General features: G+C 65.9%; 12 protein-coding genes across 12 annotated transcripts; 5 read left to right on the forward strand and 7 right to left on the reverse strand.

Moving 5' to 3' along the window:
- Window positions 1-15: 15 nt before the first annotated feature.
- On the reverse strand, window positions 16-522 carry MICPUN_71990 (predicted protein; the record flags this gene model as incomplete). Its single annotated transcript, XM_002504644.1, has 1 exon — window positions 16-522. A coding segment is annotated over one exon (507 nt), but the record flags the coding sequence as incomplete, so codon positions are not given.
- A 744-nt stretch (window positions 523-1,266) lies between these two features.
- Window positions 1,267-2,388, forward strand: MICPUN_61508 (predicted protein; the record flags this gene model as incomplete). The annotated part of the gene is made up of 1 exon (XM_002504320.1): window positions 1,267-2,388. The coding sequence occupies one exon, from the start codon at window positions 1,267-1,269 to the stop codon at window positions 2,386-2,388; it is 1,122 nt and encodes a 373-aa protein (XP_002504366.1).
- Window positions 2,389-2,690: 302 nt separating this feature from the next.
- On the forward strand, window positions 2,691-3,892 carry MICPUN_97893 (predicted protein; the record flags this gene model as incomplete). Its single annotated transcript, XM_002504321.1, has 2 exons — window positions 2,691-3,638; window positions 3,866-3,892. 2 exons carry the CDS (start codon window positions 2,691-2,693, stop codon window positions 3,890-3,892), a joined length of 975 nt encoding a protein of 324 aa, XP_002504367.1.
- A 42-nt stretch (window positions 3,893-3,934) lies between these two features.
- Window positions 3,935-5,248, reverse strand: MICPUN_61510 (predicted protein; the record flags this gene model as incomplete). Its single annotated transcript, XM_002504645.1, has 1 exon — window positions 3,935-5,248. One exon carries the CDS (start codon window positions 5,246-5,248, stop codon window positions 3,935-3,937), a length of 1,314 nt encoding a protein of 437 aa, XP_002504691.1.
- Window positions 5,249-5,487: 239 nt separating this feature from the next.
- Window positions 5,488-7,344, reverse strand: MICPUN_66235 (predicted protein; the record flags this gene model as incomplete). Its single annotated transcript, XM_002504646.1, has 3 exons — window positions 5,488-5,866; window positions 5,975-6,878; window positions 7,032-7,344. Coding segments are annotated over 3 exons (1,596 nt in total), but the record flags the coding sequence as incomplete, so codon positions are not given.
- Window positions 7,345-7,707: 363 nt separating this feature from the next.
- MICPUN_106067 (predicted protein) lies at window positions 7,708-9,108 on the reverse strand (the record flags this gene model as incomplete). Its single annotated transcript, XM_002504647.1, has 3 exons — window positions 7,708-8,445; window positions 8,578-8,696; window positions 8,844-9,108. 3 exons carry the CDS (start codon window positions 9,106-9,108, stop codon window positions 7,855-7,857), a joined length of 975 nt encoding a protein of 324 aa, XP_002504693.1. The 3' UTR covers window positions 7,708-7,854.
- A 368-nt stretch (window positions 9,109-9,476) lies between these two features.
- On the forward strand, window positions 9,477-10,195 carry MICPUN_108931 (predicted protein). The gene is made up of 3 exons (XM_002504322.1): window positions 9,477-9,553; window positions 9,682-9,771; window positions 9,882-10,195. Exons 1-3 carry the CDS (start codon window positions 9,482-9,484, stop codon window positions 10,116-10,118), a joined length of 399 nt encoding a protein of 132 aa, XP_002504368.1. The 5' UTR covers window positions 9,477-9,481; the 3' UTR covers window positions 10,119-10,195.
- On the reverse strand, window positions 10,162-11,370 carry MICPUN_61514 (predicted protein; the record flags this gene model as incomplete). The annotated part of the gene is made up of 1 exon (XM_002504648.1): window positions 10,162-11,370. One exon carries the CDS (start codon window positions 11,368-11,370, stop codon window positions 10,210-10,212), a length of 1,161 nt encoding a protein of 386 aa, XP_002504694.1. The 3' UTR covers window positions 10,162-10,209.
- A 381-nt stretch (window positions 11,371-11,751) lies between these two features.
- Window positions 11,752-13,200, forward strand: MICPUN_113360 (predicted protein). The gene has a single exon (XM_002504323.1). It carries the CDS (start codon window positions 11,783-11,785, stop codon window positions 13,121-13,123), a length of 1,341 nt encoding a protein of 446 aa, XP_002504369.1. The 5' UTR covers window positions 11,752-11,782; the 3' UTR covers window positions 13,124-13,200.
- Window positions 13,201-13,935, reverse strand: MICPUN_61516 (hypothetical protein; the record flags this gene model as incomplete). The annotated part of the gene is made up of 1 exon (XM_002504649.1): window positions 13,201-13,935. One exon carries the CDS (start codon window positions 13,933-13,935, stop codon window positions 13,201-13,203), a length of 735 nt encoding a protein of 244 aa, XP_002504695.1.
- Window positions 13,936-14,428: 493 nt separating this feature from the next.
- On the forward strand, window positions 14,429-14,665 carry MICPUN_113359 (hypothetical protein; the record flags this gene model as incomplete). Its single annotated transcript, XM_002504324.1, has 1 exon — window positions 14,429-14,665. The coding sequence occupies one exon, from the start codon at window positions 14,429-14,431 to the stop codon at window positions 14,663-14,665; it is 237 nt and encodes a 78-aa protein (XP_002504370.1).
- On the reverse strand, window positions 14,663-17,385 carry MICPUN_61518 (choline transporter like family; the record flags this gene model as incomplete). The annotated part of the gene is made up of 1 exon (XM_002504650.1): window positions 14,663-17,385. The coding sequence occupies one exon, from the start codon at window positions 17,383-17,385 to the stop codon at window positions 14,728-14,730; it is 2,658 nt and encodes an 885-aa protein (XP_002504696.1). The 3' UTR covers window positions 14,663-14,727.
- Between the last annotated feature and the right edge of the window lie 51 nt (window positions 17,386-17,436).

The following is a 17,436-nucleotide window of genomic DNA, read 5'->3' on the forward strand; positions in this document are numbered from 1 at the left end:
CGCCTCCGCCGCGCGTCGTTCCCTCATCTTCTCGATCTGTTTCGCCTGTTCCACCTTCTGGAGGTAGAAATCGCGCTCCTTCTTCGCGACGCTGAGCTCCAGCTGCATGCGCTGCTCGCGCAGCGCCTTCTGGTACTCAATCTCCTCCGTGAGGTTGTCCCATTTGAACTTTGGGAGATACTTCATGTTCCACAGATCGGAGAAGTGCGCGCCGCGCCTCCTGCCGCCCACCTGCGTTCCGTTGAGCATCGCCGCGCACGCCTTGGCCTTCTTCTTGTCCCTGAACTCAACCCAACCCTCCACAAAGTTCTTACCGGTGTTCCCCTTGAACTTTTTGCGCCTGGCGCGAATCTCGGGATCCTCGGGCATGAGGTACATCCTGTCCAGGTCGCCGTACGGGGTCAACAGCTGCCTGAGCTTCTGAGGTTTCATGAAGGGCGGGATCGACCCGAGGTACACGACCCCCCGCTTGGCCTGGTCCGCGCGCGCCTTCTTCAGCGCCTTCTCGCTGAGCACCTTCTTGCCCCCGGCGCGGTCGTTGTCGTCGTCGAACTCGAAGAGCTCGGGTTCCGCGGGGTCCATCGGCCCGCCGGCGTCGGCGTCGTCGTCGTCGCCGTCGCCGGCGCCGTCGCCGGCGCCGTCGATGTCAAAGTCCGAATCGTACGCAGCCTTCACCTCATCCGGGGTCGGCTCCCTGTCCGCGCGCTTCTCGTCCTCGTTCCCGTCGTCGTCGCTGTCGCCGCCCTCGTCGTCGTCGTCGTCGTCGTCGTCGTCGTCGTCGCTCACGTCGTCCTCGTGGTCGAGCACCGCCGCCTCGTCGAAGTCGTCGTCCTCGTCGACGGGATCTTCGTCTAGGTCGGAATCCAACTCGACGTCGAACGACGGGAGCTTGGCGAACCTCTCGTCCACCGGCTCCGACCCGCCGTCGCCGTCTTCCATCGCCTTCTTCGATTTCCCCGATTTCCCCGTCCCTTTTCCCTTCGCCGCCGCCGTGGACGGCGCGGGCGCGCGTTCGTCATCCGGGGTGCCGCTGATGGACTTGCGCTTCTTGCCCTTGACCTTGGGTTTAGCGCCGGGCATCGTGGACGGATACCCGCGGGGTGTGGGGGCTCGATGTAGCGCCAGGACCCGCGCGCTTCTTCGAGTGGGCGGCGGGGCGCGATGCTCCCGCCCGGGTTCACGACTTCCGATGCCGCGTTGTGAACTTCGGGCAAATTCATCGGACTCTCTATCCACAACAGAACCACGCCACATCCGAACTACGCCATGAGCGACGCACCGCCGAGCGAGCCGCGCGACGCCCCCAAGGGTGCCGTCGTCGTCGTCGGCTCCGCCAACGTCGACCTCGTCATGAACCCGCGCGATCTCCCCTCCCCCGGCGTGACCGTGCTGGCGCCATCCTACAAACTGCTCCCGGGTGGCAAAGGCGCCAATCAGGCGTACGCGTGCGCCAAGCTCGGGTGCGAATCCGTCAGGTTCATCGGCGCCACGGGCGACGATGACTTCGCAAAGCTCGTCCTCGGTAACCTCGAGGCCGCGGGCGTGGACGTGACCGGCGTTGCCAAGCGCGCGGACCTTCCCACCGCGTGCGCCAGCGTGGTGGTGGACGCCCAAGGCGAGAATCAGATCTGCGTCGGGTCCGGAGCCAACGCCGCCGTCGCCGCGGATCAACTGGACGGTCGCATCGCCCGCGGAGACGTGCTCCTGATGCAGATGGAGGTACCCACGCCCACGCTGGAGGCGTGCGTCGCCAAGGCCAAGGCACGCGGCGCCGCCGTCGCCGTCAACGTCGCCCCATCCGCAAACGCGTCAGCGCTCGGCGCCGACGTCTACCGCGCTGTCGATTTCCTCATCGTCAACCAGCACGAACTGAGGGACGTGTGCGACGCGGTCAGGGCGCACCACCCCACCGCATCGCCGCCCACGTCGAGCGCCGCGGCGGACCTCGCCGTCTTCGTGGCGCGCACCACGGAGGCGATCGTCGTGGTGACCTTGGGCGCCGCGGGCGCTAAGCTCTTCCTCCCGAGACGGCCGTCCGGCGCGCCGCCGCGGGTCGACCGCGGGGACGCACCGGAGACGGATGTCATCGCGGTGGACGCCGCGCCGCTTCGGGACGGGGAGGCGATCGTGGACACGGTGGGCGCCGGGGACGCGTTCGTCGGGGCGTTCGTCGCGCGCGTGGCTCGAGGGGATTCGTTGATTCGATGCGCCGCCATCGCCGCCGCGGCGGGGACGATGGCGTGCACGCGGGAGGGGGCGCAGGGCGGGACGCACGGGGCGGTGGACGTCGAGGAGCGGAGTCGGAGCGTCGGGATGAGCGCGGACTGGGGAAGGGGGAGCGAGCCGGCGAGCGAGCACCTGCAGGCGCCGGCGGTGGACTGGATCTGACGAGTCGCGAGGTGGGCCAGGGTAGGATATGCTTCGAAACCAGACAGAAAAAGCGCTGTCACCTTTTTGCCTCCCAGTTCTATCCGATCCGCAAAACCTATCCCCGGAGGCCTCGGCCGTCGCACACGAACAGGCGCGTCGACCCCGAGTCGCCGGAGTCGCGCATCGTCGTCCACGTCGTGATGCTCTCCCGCGCCTCCCACACGCTCCGTCGCGCGGTCGCCCTCGTCGGCGCCGTCGCGCCCGCCGCACATTCTCACACCGCCCGGCGGCTGCTCGCGACGCAGGCTGCCGCGAAGGCCATGGGCGTCGTGCGCCACGACTGGACCAACGAGGAGGTCGAGGCGCTGTACAACCGCCCTCTGCTCGACCTGGTGTACGATGCGGCGTCCGTGCACCGCGCGAACCACGACCCGAGGCAGGTCCAGCAGTGCACGCTGCTCTCCATCAAGACCGGCGGGTGCCCCGAGACGTGCAACTACTGCGCGCAGTCCTCGTCGTGGAAGGAGGACACGGGACTCAAAGCCGAGAAGCTCATGGGCGCCGACGACGTGTTGGCCGCGGCGCGACGCGCGAAGGAGGCGGGATCCACCAGGTTCTGCATGGGCACCGCGTGGCGCGGGCCGAGCCAGGTGGGCAAAGGCCAATTCGAGCGAGTCCTCGGGATGGTGAGCGAGGTCCGAGACATGGGGATGGAGGTGTGCGCCACGCTGGGGATGCTCAACCACGAACAGGCGCGGCAGCTGCGCGAGGCGGGGCTCACCGCGTACAACCACAACGTGGACACCTCCCCGGAGTTCTACCCCAAGGTTACCACCTCGCGCAACTACGAAGATCGTCTCAACACCATCGCCGCCGTGAGGGAGGCGGGCATCAGCGTGTGCTGCGGAGGGATCCTGGGTCTCGGCGAGGAGGAGAAGGACCGCGCCAGCATGCTCCGCGTCCTGGCGAACCTCCCGGAGCACCCCGAGAGCGTCCCGATCAACGCCTTGGTCCCCGTGAAGGGAACCCCGCTCGAGAAGCTGGAGCCGCCGTCTGGCTTGGAGATGGTACGCGCCATCGCGGTGGCCAGGATCGTGATGCCCAGGACGGTGGTGAGGCTCAGCGCCGGGCGCATCAACATGTCCGCCGCCGACCAGGCCCTGGCGTTCCTCGCGGGCGCGAACAGCGTGTTCACCGGAGATAAGCTGCTGACCACGCCCAACAACGAGTCCAACGAGGATAGCAAGATGTTCGAGGAGCTGGGCCTGGTGGGACGGCCCGCGTTCGTCCCGTACATGAGCGGCGGGGCGAGCTCGGACGGGAGTGAGTGGGGCGAGAACGCTCATAAGGTGGCGCCCTCGATCAGGGAGGGAGCCGAGCGCGCGCAGAAGGAGATGGCCGCGTGACGATGACCCAACACCAACACTCGGCGGATATTAAAATGTAATACCGAAGCCGCTTCGTGCCACGCGTCAACGAAGCTCGCCGTTGACAGCGCACCGCGCCCCGGGGTTTCATTTAGCACTAACCAGACGCCCGACGCCGCGAACCCACCACGTAAAACTCACTCCACGCGCGAGAGGATGTCCATCTTCCGTTGTCGATACCGTCGCACGAGCTCCCGCGAGTGCTGACTCAGCGCGGCGAGCGCGGCGTCCACCGCCGGCGTCGACTCCTCCATCTCGCGTCGCAGCTCCTTCGCCCGTCGCGCGATCACCTCCGACGCGTACGCCTCGTCCCCGCACATCTCCTCGAACAGCATCCGCGCGCTGCCGCTCGCGACGCCGTCCTCGCGGAGGTACAGGTCTTCGATAACGCGATGTCTCAGTCCTGTTCGAGCGTCGACTTTGTACGTTCCAAACGTTTTCCTCGTCGTCTCCCTCACCCTCTCCTTCTCCGTATCCCAACCCGGCGCACCGAACGGGACGTTGGCGACGACCGTCTGGTACCAGTCCAGCGCGTTCGTCGCGTTTGGGAAGAGGAGGACGCGGTTGTGCGGGTTGGTGGACGGGACGAATCCGTGAAACAGCGCAAAGTGCGCGTCGGACTGGTCGCCGTATTTGAACAAGAGTTCCCCGTTTTTTGGTACGTCCCGGGTGGCGCTCACGACAAAGTACGTGTCGTCGGCGACCCACTCGCAGTTCACCTCGTCGCTCACGCTGGTGTGGTTGAGAAGGTCCGCGGCGGCGATCAGCGCGCGGCGCGTGGGGCGCACGCCTCGCTCGTCCTCGACGCGAAACGTCCGGCTGTGCACCGCGCGCATCGCCCACCGCCACTCCTCCAGAGCCAACGTCGGATCGAGCGTGCGTTCCTCGGCGTACGAGTCCGTCACCTGCCCGGCGAATTTGATCATCGCCGCGACGGCCTCGGTGCAGTCCCACGCGCCCGCGAGCGCCGCGACGCACGCCGGATCGTTCGCCAATCCCGGAGCCGGCTCCCCCATCTTCGGCAGACTCCCCGCGTAGTTTCTCATGGCGCCCGATAGGGAGGACGCGTCGTCGAGCGCGTCGCGCCTGAGGTGGACGAGTTTTCGACCGAGCTGCCGCGACCACGACATTCGGGTCTCGCCGGGATCGTCCGTCAAGCCGTATTCCCTCAGCGGGATCTCCAGCACGGGTTCACCGCGTCGCAGCGATCGCGCGGCGAACAGTCCCCGGACCCCGGACGCGTTGACGCCGCACTCGACGCGCTCGCCGGCGCCGAGGGCGTCGAGGAGAGCGCTCGCCGGCTCGATCGTCCGCGCTGATGTCACAACGCTCTCTTCCGCGACGGCGATTGGCGCTCGTGAGGAAGAGACGACGCGATGACCTCGGTGCGAGCTACCAGGGTTCCATCCTCGCGCGGGGACCCCGTGAATCGCGGCGGCGACGGCCGACATCGCGACCGCACCGCGACGCGCCAGCTGTGCAGTCGACGAGCGGCGCGGCGAATAGACGCAGACGCGATGAGCGAGGGGATATAGGTCGCAGCGCGACGCCCCGCCGGCGTTAGGGAGGCGAACCTGTCCAGTGCGGTCGTGCGCGGCTCGACGCGTCGAGGACTTCTCGGATAAGTGAAACGATAAAACGGCCGAAAAGTTGGCCCAAGCCATTATTTCCAAGCTCTCGAGAATAGGCACTACTCCTCTCCCTTGTACTTGCGAACGAGGCTGAACTCGGGGCACTCGTCGGGTTCCACCTCACCGGCGCGCACGTACGCGTTCGTGCTGTACGCGGTGTGCTGCCAGTGCTCCGTCAGCACGCCGTGCATCACCATGTGGCACACGAAAGCCTCGGCTCCGTCTTTGTCCAGGAGACCAATCGCCCGCTGCCACGCGCCCAGCGGCACCTTACCGACCACCCCGCCGCTCCCCGCGTCCCTCAGCTCGTCCCTCGCCTCGGACTTGGCGTGCTTGATCCACTCGCTCGCGAGCTGCAACATCGTCACGGGCTTGTCCGGGTCCTTCTCCACCAGCCGCATGAAGCACTCCGCCACCGACCCCGCGGTTTCCCTCGTCCTCGCGAGATCCTTCGAAGACTCACCGAGCTGCGTCGGGAAGAAACCCGCGCCTTTAGGCGGCTCGCACACGTCGCACACGCACGCGCCGTCGACGCGCGGGTCGTACGTCTCCCCAAAGTGCGCCGCGAGCGACGCCCTTCGGCACCCCGTGCTCGTCAGCCATCGACAGGAGCGATACAGGTTACCCAAATTTTCCGACCCGGCGTCAAACGCCACCATGGACGACTGCCTCGGAACGTCCGCGGGGCGCCACATCACGACGCACCTCGCGCGTTTGCCGTCCCGTCCCGCGCGCCCGCTCTCCTGGTAGTACGACTCCACGCTCTTCGACACGGTGTGATGCACGACCAGGCGAACGTCGGGCTTGTTGACGCCCATGCCGAACGCCACGGTGGCGCACATCACCCGAACAGAGTCACCCCGGCTCCACCTCGTGTGCACCGCCCGACGCGACTCCTCGGTGTACCCGGCGTGGTACGGGAGTGACGTGATGCCGCCGTTGGTCAAAACCTCGGCGCACTGCTCCGCCTCCCGTTGGCTGAAGCAGTAGACGATGGCGGCGCCGCAGTTGGGCTTCGGCGTTGCATCCGGCCCCATGGCTCCGAGCACGATGCGGCAGAGTAGGTCATCCGAATCCTTCTTGGCGCTCGGCTTGAGCACAACCTCGTAACGCAGGTTTGGGCGCTGGACGGAGGTCCTGAACTTGGCGCACCCGCGGATCTGCAGCACGTCTATCACGTCGCGCTGAACCCTTGGCGTCGCCGTCGCCGTGCACGCCAGCACGGGCACGCTCGGAAACTGCGTCTTGAAGATGCCCAGCTTCCGGTAATCCGGCCGGAACTCGTGACCCCACGCGCTCACGCAGTGCGCCTCGTCGAGCACCACCCTGGCGAGGCGACCGGCCCTGTGCGCCTTCTCCAGCTTGGTGATGAGCCGCTTGCTCTTCGCCACCTTCTCGGGCGTCACGTACAGCAGGCACAGCCGCGGGGGCGTCGGGTCGGGTCGAGTCTCTTTCGCCGTTTCGTTAATCGCCGTCGTCCCGGCTTCACGACCGGCTTCGTCCCCTTCCCCGTCGCGCGTTCGCCTCTTCCTCCCGGACGCCGGCTGGCCCTGGACGCCTCCTCCTCCTCCCCCTCCTCCTCCTCCAACCCCGGGTCCGACGCCCGGGTCGTCCAGCAGTCGCAGCGTCTCGTTCTGTTCCTCCGAAGACGTCGCCGCGGTGAGCGCTCGAGCGCCGACGCCGATCGCGTTCATCTGCTCCACCTGGTCCTCGATGAGGGACAGGAGCGGGGAGACGACGAGCGTGAGTTTCGGGGCGTCGATGATGGCCGGGAGCTGGTAGGTCAGCGATTTGCCCCCGCCCGCGGGCATGACCACGAAGACGTCGCGGCCGCTCAGCGTGGCGTTGATGACGCCCCTCTGCGCGGGTCGAAAGCCGGTCGTGATGCGGAAGACGTCCGCGAGTATCGAGTCGACCTTCGCGTCCCATTGGGGATGCGGCGCGGACCATCGGTCGGCGATGGCGTCGGCGTGTGCGTCCGCGCGTGCGCCCGCGCGTTCCTCGCGGCGCTTGACGAGCGCATCCAGCTCGGCGGCGGCGGCACGGCGTCGACGCTCGAGCGTGCGGATCTCGGAATCGCACTCTTCCAGGTCCTCGCGGCACCTCGCGATTGCGACGTCCAGGGATTCGTCGTCCATGTCGTCGTTGCTCAAACCGTGGAGATCGACCGCATCATCAACGCCACCGGCGGGGTCGTCGGTGAGGTCGATGGGAGCTTCCATCGCGCGCACTTTGCAGTAACCTTAACCCTTCCAAGAAAAAATGACTTCAGTTGTGCGTAGACTACGAAGGTACTTTAAGTGTTACAACAACAGTGGCATTAGCATGCAGGCAATACAGAGCATCGCGACCCTCTTGTCGTCGCGACGTGAAATCAAATATAGTCTCCCCCTCCAATCCGAGGCACGACGACCTCACCGCCGCCGTCATAACCTCGGCTGGTTGAGCCTCGCCTCGAACTCCTGCAGCGCGACGTCCTGCTCGGTTTTAACAAAGAGCTTGCCGACGCCGCGTATGATGTTGGACACAAAGTTGGGCCGCTGCATGTTGGCGAACACCGCGTGGTTCTCCACGTCCGCGTGCACGCCGTACTTGAGGAAGAACGGAGTCATCCGCTGATACACCTCCGGGTTTATCTGCGCCACGTTCCTGTGTCCCCTGATGCCCAGCGCGTCCACAAACGTAGTGTGAAAGCAGTAGTGGACGTCGCCGGTCAGAGCGGACCTGGTGTCCCAAGGATCCTCTCGCACGAGGTGCTTGGACACCTGGTACTGGGTGATCCTCGGCCGGAGCTCGTCGTAGTCGAGCTGCGTGGTGAAGTGGTGCGTCCGGCGCATCAGCTGCTGGTGGTCGCGGATCAGCGCATCCGCGGTGGACTCGTCCCTGGCGGGCACCCTCAGGATGACGTTGGTGGCCCTGTCGCCCTTACGCGCGGTGCACGCGGGGGCGTCGTCGACGTAGTTGGCGACGATGCGACCGCAGCGGTCGAAGAACCTGCTGTGCTCTCTCATCATGTCCTGCGTTTCATCGGTGGGCGGGGCGGAAGGTACGTCAGGCGGCGTCGGCGGCGTGAGGGGAAGAAACGCGGGAATCGACAAGAAAAAACGCAAAAAGAAAAAGGGCGCCGGTTCGGGGTTTTTCGGGCGCACCATGAGGAGCTCGTGGTCGCCCCACCCCTCGGAGCTCATCCGGAAGTGCTGATCCACGCCGAACCGCGAAACGAACTTTAAGTTGAACACGTAAACCACGTTACCGGTGGCATTTCCGTCTGCAAGGCGCGTGTGGGGGGCGGGAGTCAGGGTCAGGACGGGTCTCTCCGACACGAGATATTTCTGACGTGGTGCTGACGGGGGATGGAAATTGGACAATTCGGTGTCGGGGGCGCGGGGGGGGGAGTCGGTGGGCGGTCACGCACCGCTGCGAGGGTCCAGGGCGCCGACCACCTCCGGTCCCTTCGTGACGTAGTATTCGAGCAGCCGCGGGTGTCCGAAGTCGTCCTCGTCCCCCTCCGGCCCCACGACGTGCGTCGAGTTGACCCATCGCTCGTGACTCCGCACGAGCCTGTCCGCGTCGGCTTCGCGTGTTTTCGGAACGGAAATGACGTTGGTGAAGCCGTGCTTGTTCTTCTGGTTGAACCCGCCGTGGGGCGGGGGCACCAATGAGACGGCGGAGATGCGCATCGGTGCGCGATAATGACGCCCGCGCGCGACCCCGTGACGGGGCGCGCGCGCGGTGATCGGTTGAACGCACGCCGCGTGCATCGAAAAAGTGACGAGGTTCTGCACTTTCCGATGAGGAATCCGCCAGATGTGGGAGATCCCGAGTGGATCCTCCGAGTCACCTCCCGTTTTCTAACTGGTTCCCATAGGACTTCGGCCTTTTGTTAACCCACAACTCGTAGATTCTGTCAGATTCTGCACAGACAATCAGTCACAGCGCGATGAGTTCAAAACGGAATCCGATCGCCACCCTTCGCTCCACTGTTCCCACCCGTTTTTGGAGGTCCTCCTTGCTCACGGGGCCGGCACTTGTTCGGCGACACTCCAACAGAACATGTCGGGAGTGTTAAAGGTGGTCCGCGCCACGGGCCTTCTCAGGGCGGTGTCCCACGCCCCGGGCACGCAGGTGAGCCTCACTCACCATTCCACTCGACCCCGCGCGTCGACCCGATCACGCACGCCTATCCTCGCCTGACTGCCCTTCATACGCGACCCGCATCCTGACCCGCCACGCCCCCGCTTACTTCACCGCAGGTCGGAGGCATTCGCAACCTGCACGTCACCGCCGCGTCCAGGGCGGGCATGGGCACGCCAGTTCCCGCGCACGAGGTCCCAACCGCTGAGGTGCGCCCCTCGCCGACCCGCGTCCCACCCAGCAAAACAAACCCTAGGCGCCCCAGTCTCGTTTGCGAACATCCAACTCACCTCCGCCCCTCCCCTCGTCGTCTCCACAGCTGCCGGAGGAGAGCGAGCTCACCTGGGACTGCGGCGACGCATACCCCGAGCCCGCGTTGGACGTGGTACCCCCGCACATCGTCAAACCCGCGGAGGCGGCGGCGTATCTCTTCGGCGGGCTCGGCGTGTTCTACTCAATCTACAGCCTCGCCAAGGTTGTCGACAAGCCGTCCACGCAGCCGTTCGCGGACAAGCAGTTCCCGTTCGATAACCTCAAGACGGAGCTCGGAAAGTGATCGGAAAGTGATCCGTCCGTCGCGGGGGTGGGTGTAATCTTTTAGCCTAACGTTGTATCTCTATTCCTTCACACGACTTGAAGCCTTCGCGTCAACTCTCGTCGTCGCCGGAATCCTCCGACGGACCGGTGTAAGGGATCGGGATGGGCTTCCTGTTCTTGACGCTCTCCTTGAACGCCGCGGTGGCCTCCTCCCAGATCTTCTGGCTCTCCGCCGCCTTCCCCTCCTTCCGACACTTCAGCGCGGCGGTGTCGATCTCCTTCCCGCTGCGCAGCGCCCTGCGCCACCAGTGCGTCATGGCGCCCAGCCCTTTCTTCCGAAACGTCACGCGAACCACGCGCCGCCCTCCCAGCGACTGCGGCTCCCAGTCGCACACCTCCCACTCGCCGTACACGCGCGGCACGTCGAACCCGTCCACCGATCGCTCCAGCTCCTCGTCGTCCCGGGGTTCCGGGTCGATCCTGTGCGCGATGTCGTCGTCCACGAGCGTCGTCGCCGATTGTAACGCGTGGTTGGCGAGGACGACCTTCACGCGATCCTCGGTGCACTCGACGACGACGTCCTTAGCCTTGGTACCCGGGGGAACGACGACGCTCAGGACGCACTCGTCGTGCTCCTGGCTCCACATGTACCCGGCTCGCTGCTGAGACTCGGCGGGATCACCTTTGTCTTCAGACTCGGCGGCGGCGTCCTTCTCGGACGACTCGATCGCATTCTCGGCTGCGCCGTTTCTGGTGAACGCCTCGGTGCGCTCGGCGAGCCTGTCCATGTCCGCCATCAACTCGGCCTCCGCCACGTCCGGGGGCGGGTACGACGGCGGGGGCATATCGCCGATGTACTTGCCGGGTTGGCGCACCAGCGGGGGCAGTTCCTTCCACGTGCCGTCGGGATTGCGAAGGGTGTCCTCGAACTCCGCTCGCCTCGCCGCGTCCATCTGCGCGTGGTACTCGTCCTCGTAGTAGTCGTTGATGTCGTCGTCGGACGAGATGTCGCCCGCCAGGGCGTCGAACTTGGCGTACGATGCGTCCAGGGTGTTGCGCACCGGCGCTTTGTCGGACGCCTTCGCCGCCCGGATCGGCTCGTTCGTCGGTCGCGGCGCATCCACCCTGACGTCGACGACGTCGCCGCGCCCGCCGCCGAAGGTGACCGTCGATGGGCCCTCGAGGCGCGTGACCTGCGGCCGGCCGCGGGTCCGGGGCTCGTCGTCGTCGGAGCCGAGGTCGAGTTTGTCCCACTTGTCGTAGTTGACCATGTCGAGACGCGCGGGGACCGGGGACGTCGTCCGGAGTGGCGGGGCACGCGCGTCGGCGGAGGAAACTAACTTCGCGAAGCACCGTCGCGGGGCGCGCCACATTCGGCTGGTCAGGGATGGATGAATTTCTGCCAGCTTGTCAAGCAAGTCTCGTGACACGAACTCGATCCGGGTGTAGCCGCGCGTCGACCCGAAATTCGCCACATCCGCGGCGGCCAGGTCGCTCGGACGGGACCGAACGCACGCCGCGCGAAGGACCCGCGCTTCGAACCCGGCGGCGACGAACGAAGTCAGCCTCGGCAAACCCCCCGCGCCCGGCCGTTCATCGTCAGCGTGGAAAAAAAACCAAAGGGCACCCGCGGTCTTTTCACAAAGGGGGAGTACGTCGTGAAGGGGTTGGAGCGTCGGTGAGATGGGCGACCTCGGCGGCGGCCTCGCCATCCGCGAGAAGGCGATCGCGCTCGTCAAGGACGCGGTGGATAAGGACAAGTCCGCGGATTATCCCGCCGCGTTCAAGCTGTACATGAGCGCCCTGGACCACTTCACCATCTACCTCAAGTACGAGAAGAACCCGATGATGCAGCAGACGGTCAAGGCTAAGTTCATGGAGTACCTGGAGCGCGCGGAGGAGCTCAAGAAGCTCATCGACAGCGACGCCGCGACGTCGCGGGCGAACCCGGTGAATTCCCCGGACAGCGCGTTGCGCGCCAAACCCGGCGGCAAGAACGGCGCGAACGGCAAGGGAGACGACGACGGTGAGAGCGCCAAGATGAAGTCTCAGCTCGGGGGTGCCATCGTGACGGAGAAACCAGACGTGAAGTGGGACGACGTCGCGGGCTTGGAGCAGGCCAAGGCGGCGCTGAAGGAGGCGGTGATCATGCCGGTCAAGTTCCCTCAGTTCTTCACGGGCAAGCGAAAGGCGTGGAGCGGGTTCCTGCTGTACGGTCCGCCGGGGACGGGCAAGTCGTACCTGGCCAAGGCTGTGGCGACGGAGGCGGATTCCACTTTTTTCTCAATCAGCTCGTCGGATCTGGTGAGCAAGTGGATGGGCGAGAGCGAGAAGCTGGTGAACAACCTGTTCACGCTGGCGAGGGAACGCGCGCCTTCGATTATCTTCATCGACGAGATCGACGCCCTCTGCGGCGCGCGCGGCGAGGGTGGCGAGAGCGAGGCGTCCAGGCGCATCAAGACGGAGATCCTCGTTCAGATGCAGGGCGTGGGCGCGAGCGACAGCGGCCGCGTGCTGGTGCTGGCCGCGACGAACACGCCGTACCAGCTGGACCAGGCGGTCCGACGCAGGTTCGACAAGCGCATCTACATCCCGCTCCCCGACGACGCCGCCAGGGCTCACATGTTCAAGGTGCACCTGGGCGACACGCCGCACGATTTGGTCCAGGCGGATTTCGACCAGCTGGGCGCGCAGGCGGAGGGGTTCAGCGGGAGCGACATCGACCACGTCGTCAAGGACGTGCTGTACGAACCCGTGCGTAAGACGCAGGAGGCGACGCACTTCAAGACGGTGCCCCAGCCCGACGGCACCGAGCATTACGTGCCGTGCTCACCCGGTGATCCGGCGGCGTGGCCGTGCACGCTCGAGACGCTCGCCGATAAAGGGTACGCGTCGCAGGTGCACCCGCCGAAGATCACGAAGAACGATTTCGTGAAAGTGCTGCTCAAGGCGAGGCCGACGGTGGCGAAGGCGGACCTGGAGGTGCACGAGAGGTTCACGGCGGAGTTTGGCGAGGAGGGGTGACGCGCGAGAGGGGCGGGGAGGGGCGACGAGCTCGGAGGAAAAAAATATGTGATGACGACACTTCTGCTGGGACACCTCTATTTTCTCGACCCACCGCACTCCTTGCACCGAGAGCGCTGACGACCGTGCTCGCAGATTCCAGACCCACCGCACTCCTTGCACTGAGAGCGGTGACGACCGTGCTCGCAGATTGAGCCCCCACCGCACTCCTTGCACTGAGAGCGTATACGACCGTGCTCGCAGATTGATGCACCACCGCACTCTTTGCACCGTTTGCGCTCACGACCGTGCTCGCAGATTTGAGACCCGTCGCACTCCTTGCATACAGAGCGCCGACGACCGTGCTCGCAGATTTGAGACCCACCGCACTCCTTGCACTGAGAGCGCTGACGACCGTGCTCGCAGATTGATGCACCACCGCACTCCTTGCACGTAGAGCGCCGACGACCGTGCTCGCAAATTCCAGACCCGGCGCACTCCGTGCACCGAGAGCGCCGACGACCGTGCTCGCAGATTGATGCACCACCGCACTCCTTGCAGCTAAAGCGGAGACGACCGTGCTCGCAGATTCCAGACCCACCGCAATCCTTGCATCGATTGCGCTGCTTCCCGTGCGGACAAGCACCGCACACCTTGCACTGCGACCGATACTTCACCCCGTGCTCGCACGGCCCCTTCGTGGGAGGGGCTCCCTTCCGCTTCGTGCCCTTCTTCGTCAACTCCTCACCCCCACTCTCCGTGTCCTCGACTTCGCCATACTCGTCGAGGGTCACTCTCACGTTCGGCCGCCAAATCGTCGTCCTCATCGCCATGAGGCCGGCGCGCCCCGAAGTGGCCGGGAAAACGAGCATCGGAGATATTTTGTCGGGGAAACCGCTGTGCTGTGACCGTACCAGCCAGGTAGTGCTATCTGGCCGACGCGGGGCATTGCCCGGTCGCGCGCCAAGGGGTCGGTGACTGCTGAAGCGCACGTAGCTCGCGTAAGGTTAGTCGCGCGCGTCCCATCCACCTCGAACCCAAACCCGCGCCCATCTCTCGCCCCCCGCGTCTCTCGCGCGAACCCCTCCCGGCCCGTTCAAGACGTCGCGGGGGAAACCCTACGGCCTCTGTGCGGACACCCCTCACGGCGCCAACCCCTCGTGATCGCACCCGCCGAGCACAGCCTGAACCCCCCGCCCCGCTCCCGCTCCACCACCAGGTCCTCCCAGGGCCACAGACACGCCGCGCGGAGCACACGAGAGAGCTCGCCGCGCTCGACACAGTCACAGCCGCGGAGAGAAGAGCGCAGGCGAACGCACCGGAGAGATGGGCGCGCCAGCGGGATTCGACACCTCGAAGGTTTGGTCCCCCGCGGGTGGATGGTTCGCGGATCCCAAGCACTGGAAGCGGAACACGGCGATGGGGTTCGGGGTCCTGGCCGTCGCCTCCGCGATGATCTTCAACTACAGCCGCAAGCTGGAGCAGCGACCGCTGGCGCCCACCAGGCGGATCCCGTCGCAGGCGTGGTGCAAAAACTTCCCCGAGGGGTCCCCAGCCAAGTGAGCGAAACTAGTTTTGTGATGATTAAGCGAAACCCTGTACTTTACCGCGCCGACGCCTCGCCGCTACGTGTACGACCCGCTCATCGAGCTCGCCCCGCCCCCGGATTGGCTCCCAGCCTGCGACTCCCGCACCCTCCTTCGCTCCCGCTTCGCCTCGCGCCGCGTCTTTCGAGCCTCCTTCATCTCCAGCTCGAACTTGTCGTCGGCGTCCGTCTCGCTCGGCATGACCTGCCCCTTGACCTCCTCGAAGATGAGCTTCTTCAGCGACTCCGGCATGTAGTACTGCCTCAGCGGCGTCCCGTCGTTGCGCTCCATGTCCTCGCAGAAGCACTGCAGGATAGTCTCGATGGCCTCGGCGTAGGAGGTGAAAAACGTGACGTATATGGCTGCGGACATCGCCGCCGACACCGCCGCCGGCACGAGCCCGACGTTGACCTCGTCCGCGTCCGGCATGACGTGCGTGAGACACGTGGTGATCACCGCGGAGATGCTCGCGGCGGTGATCAACCCCGCGAGAAGCGCGCTGCCCGCCGCCCCGAGGCACTGCCGCACCACCTCGTCGTTGCGCATCTTCAGGTGAAGCTGCCACGACGCGCCCCGGCGAAGCGACGTGCCGTGAAGCGCGATTTGGCACACCGCACCGCCGCGGAACATCAGCGCGTTGCTGTCCGGGCTCGGTTTACGCCTCATGATCCAGTTTTTTAAACGGACGTACGCGCGAAGCGGGGCGTACGCGGCTGTGTACACGCCGAGGAGCGCGAGCGAGCCCGCGTGGTACGAGAGGCACCGACCGACGGCCCACGAGAGGGACGTGTCGAGCAACGCCTCCTCCCTCGGCTCCCTCGCCCAGTACCACGTGTTGACGTGCGACGACACGATGAACCGGACGAAGAACACGAAGAAGGAGAGACACCAGAGGCAGAACCACGCGTGGAACACCGTGGCGCCGCGGTAGACCCAGTGCCAACCCTCCGCGTCCGGGTCGCCGCTGTGGTGCCACTCGCTGGCCATGGCGGACAGCGACAGCACCCCGGACGCGAGCCACGCGGTGACCCCACACAGGGGCACGAACGTCAGCAGCGGGATGCTGAAGTTCAAACCCGTCAGCTGGAGCACGACGGAGCTCTGGTCCAGGAACAGCGTCGCCAACGCGAGCGACTTTTTGCTGGTGACGTAGTACCAAATCATGCCCGCCGCCGAAGCCGCGAAACACGCGCCGATGACGGGCAGGATCCACGTCGTGATGACGGACGCGGGTCCCATCCTCGTGTCCACGTTGGTGATCACCGCGGTGCCCACGACGGGGGCGTCCTGCCCGATCGCCTGCGCCCCGAGCGCCGCCGCGATGACCAGCTGTAGGATAATCGCCGACGTAAACGCGAGCGCCGTAAACGCCGCCGCTCCGTTCTCAAGCGCCATCAGCATCCCGTACGAGATGAGCGTGGTGATGACGACGGCGACGAGGATGCACCACCGCGCGATGTACACGTCCGAGAGTAAGTTGCTGAAAGTGCGCTCGGGGGTGTCGACGACGGCGTGCGCCTCTTTGATCGCCCGGTCCTTCGCCGCCGGCGAGTGCGTCGAGTTGCTCTGGTCCACAGCCGGGACGCACGCGTTGAACGTGGGGGCGTAGTCGAGGTACACCGCGGTCCACGCGCCGTTCTCGCACGCGGTGGCGTTGGGCTTGGCCTTGGTGGCGTTCGACAGGAGCGCGCGGCCGCGTGTGATGCGCGTTGGAAGCAACATCCGATTCGTGGTTAGAGTCGGTGACTCGCCGGTGACTTCCTCCCGCGCCGACTGATGAACCGACCGAAGCGCGCGCCTCGGCGACTTATGCCCATAGATGGCCGTCGTCCTCCCTTTATCGATCATCGACCCATGAACCCACGAACCCTCGACTGCCGCAAATAACCCTAGCAACCTCCGACCGCTCCCCCTCTTTTTACCCTCGTCCTGCGCCGAGTCCTTGACGCACACCCAGTCCCCCGCGTGCGGGCACTTGTCGACGCACACGCCAACCCCCGGGTGCATCTCCGTCGACGACGGGTCGTCGTGCGCGAACGGGTGCCACAGGTGCGGCTGCTGCTTCATCTCCCCGAGGCCGCACAGGTTACCGGCGTGGTCGCGGAGGTGCCACAGGTGCTCGGGTTTCCCGTTGCCTATGCCGTTCCAGCCGACGACCATGGAGGCGAAGAACATGACGAACCAGATGTAGTACCCGTGCGAATCGCGCATGCGCCGCGGGTACGATTCCGGGCCGATGAAGTCCGGGTCGTTGCCGATGGGCTTCTTCCACATGGCGACGTCGCTGAAGTCGTACTCGTCGCCGTACTCGGCTTCGTCGACGTAGAAGCCCAGCGCCGCGCGCTCCTTCGCCGTCTCGCCCTGATTCTTGAGTCGTAGCTTCGCGAGCGGCCCGCGCTCGGCGAACTCCCACTCGTCCGGGGACTCGTCGCTCGAGTCATCCTCCCACGCCACCTTCTTCTTGGGGACGTTGCGCTTGGACGACGTGACGCTCTGGGTCTTCTTCGACCCCGGCCCGGACGAGTGGGAGTTCGCCTGCGACGCAAAGTCCCCGTCGAGATTCCGCCCGGTGAGGCGACTCGCGCGGCTGGGCTCGGACCGCGCGACGTACGACGGCGTGTTCGTGGGAGGGGTGCCGAACGACGCGCCCTCCTGCCACGACTCCGCGGGTGTGACTGCACCGCCCCGTCGCGACATCTTGAGCGCGGGGCGGGCGGCTGCGGGGGGCGCCTGTGCCCGGGCGAGGGG

Source organism: Micromonas commoda, chromosome 9 (genome assembly GCF_000090985.2).
Source record: "Micromonas commoda chromosome 9, complete sequence".
Taxonomy (NCBI): domain Eukaryota; kingdom Viridiplantae; phylum Chlorophyta; class Mamiellophyceae; order Mamiellales; family Mamiellaceae; genus Micromonas; species Micromonas commoda.

Bases quoted from the DNA above. Each gene is read 5' to 3' on its own strand.
- MICPUN_113360 (XM_002504323.1), top strand. From the start codon at position 11,783: ATGGGCGACCTCGGCGGCGGCCTCGCCATCCGCGAGAAGGCGATCGCG.
- MICPUN_108931 (XM_002504322.1), top strand. From the start codon at position 9,482: ATGTCGGGAGTGTTAAAGGTGGTCCGCGCCACGGGCCTTCTCAGGGCG. The intron at 9,554-9,681 runs GTGAGCCTCACT...ACTTCACCGCAG, and splicing joins CCCACGCCCCGGGCACGCAG to GTCGGAGGCATTCGCAACCT. The intron at 9,772-9,881 runs GTGCGCCCCTCG...TCGTCTCCACAG, and splicing joins ACGAGGTCCCAACCGCTGAG to CTGCCGGAGGAGAGCGAGCT.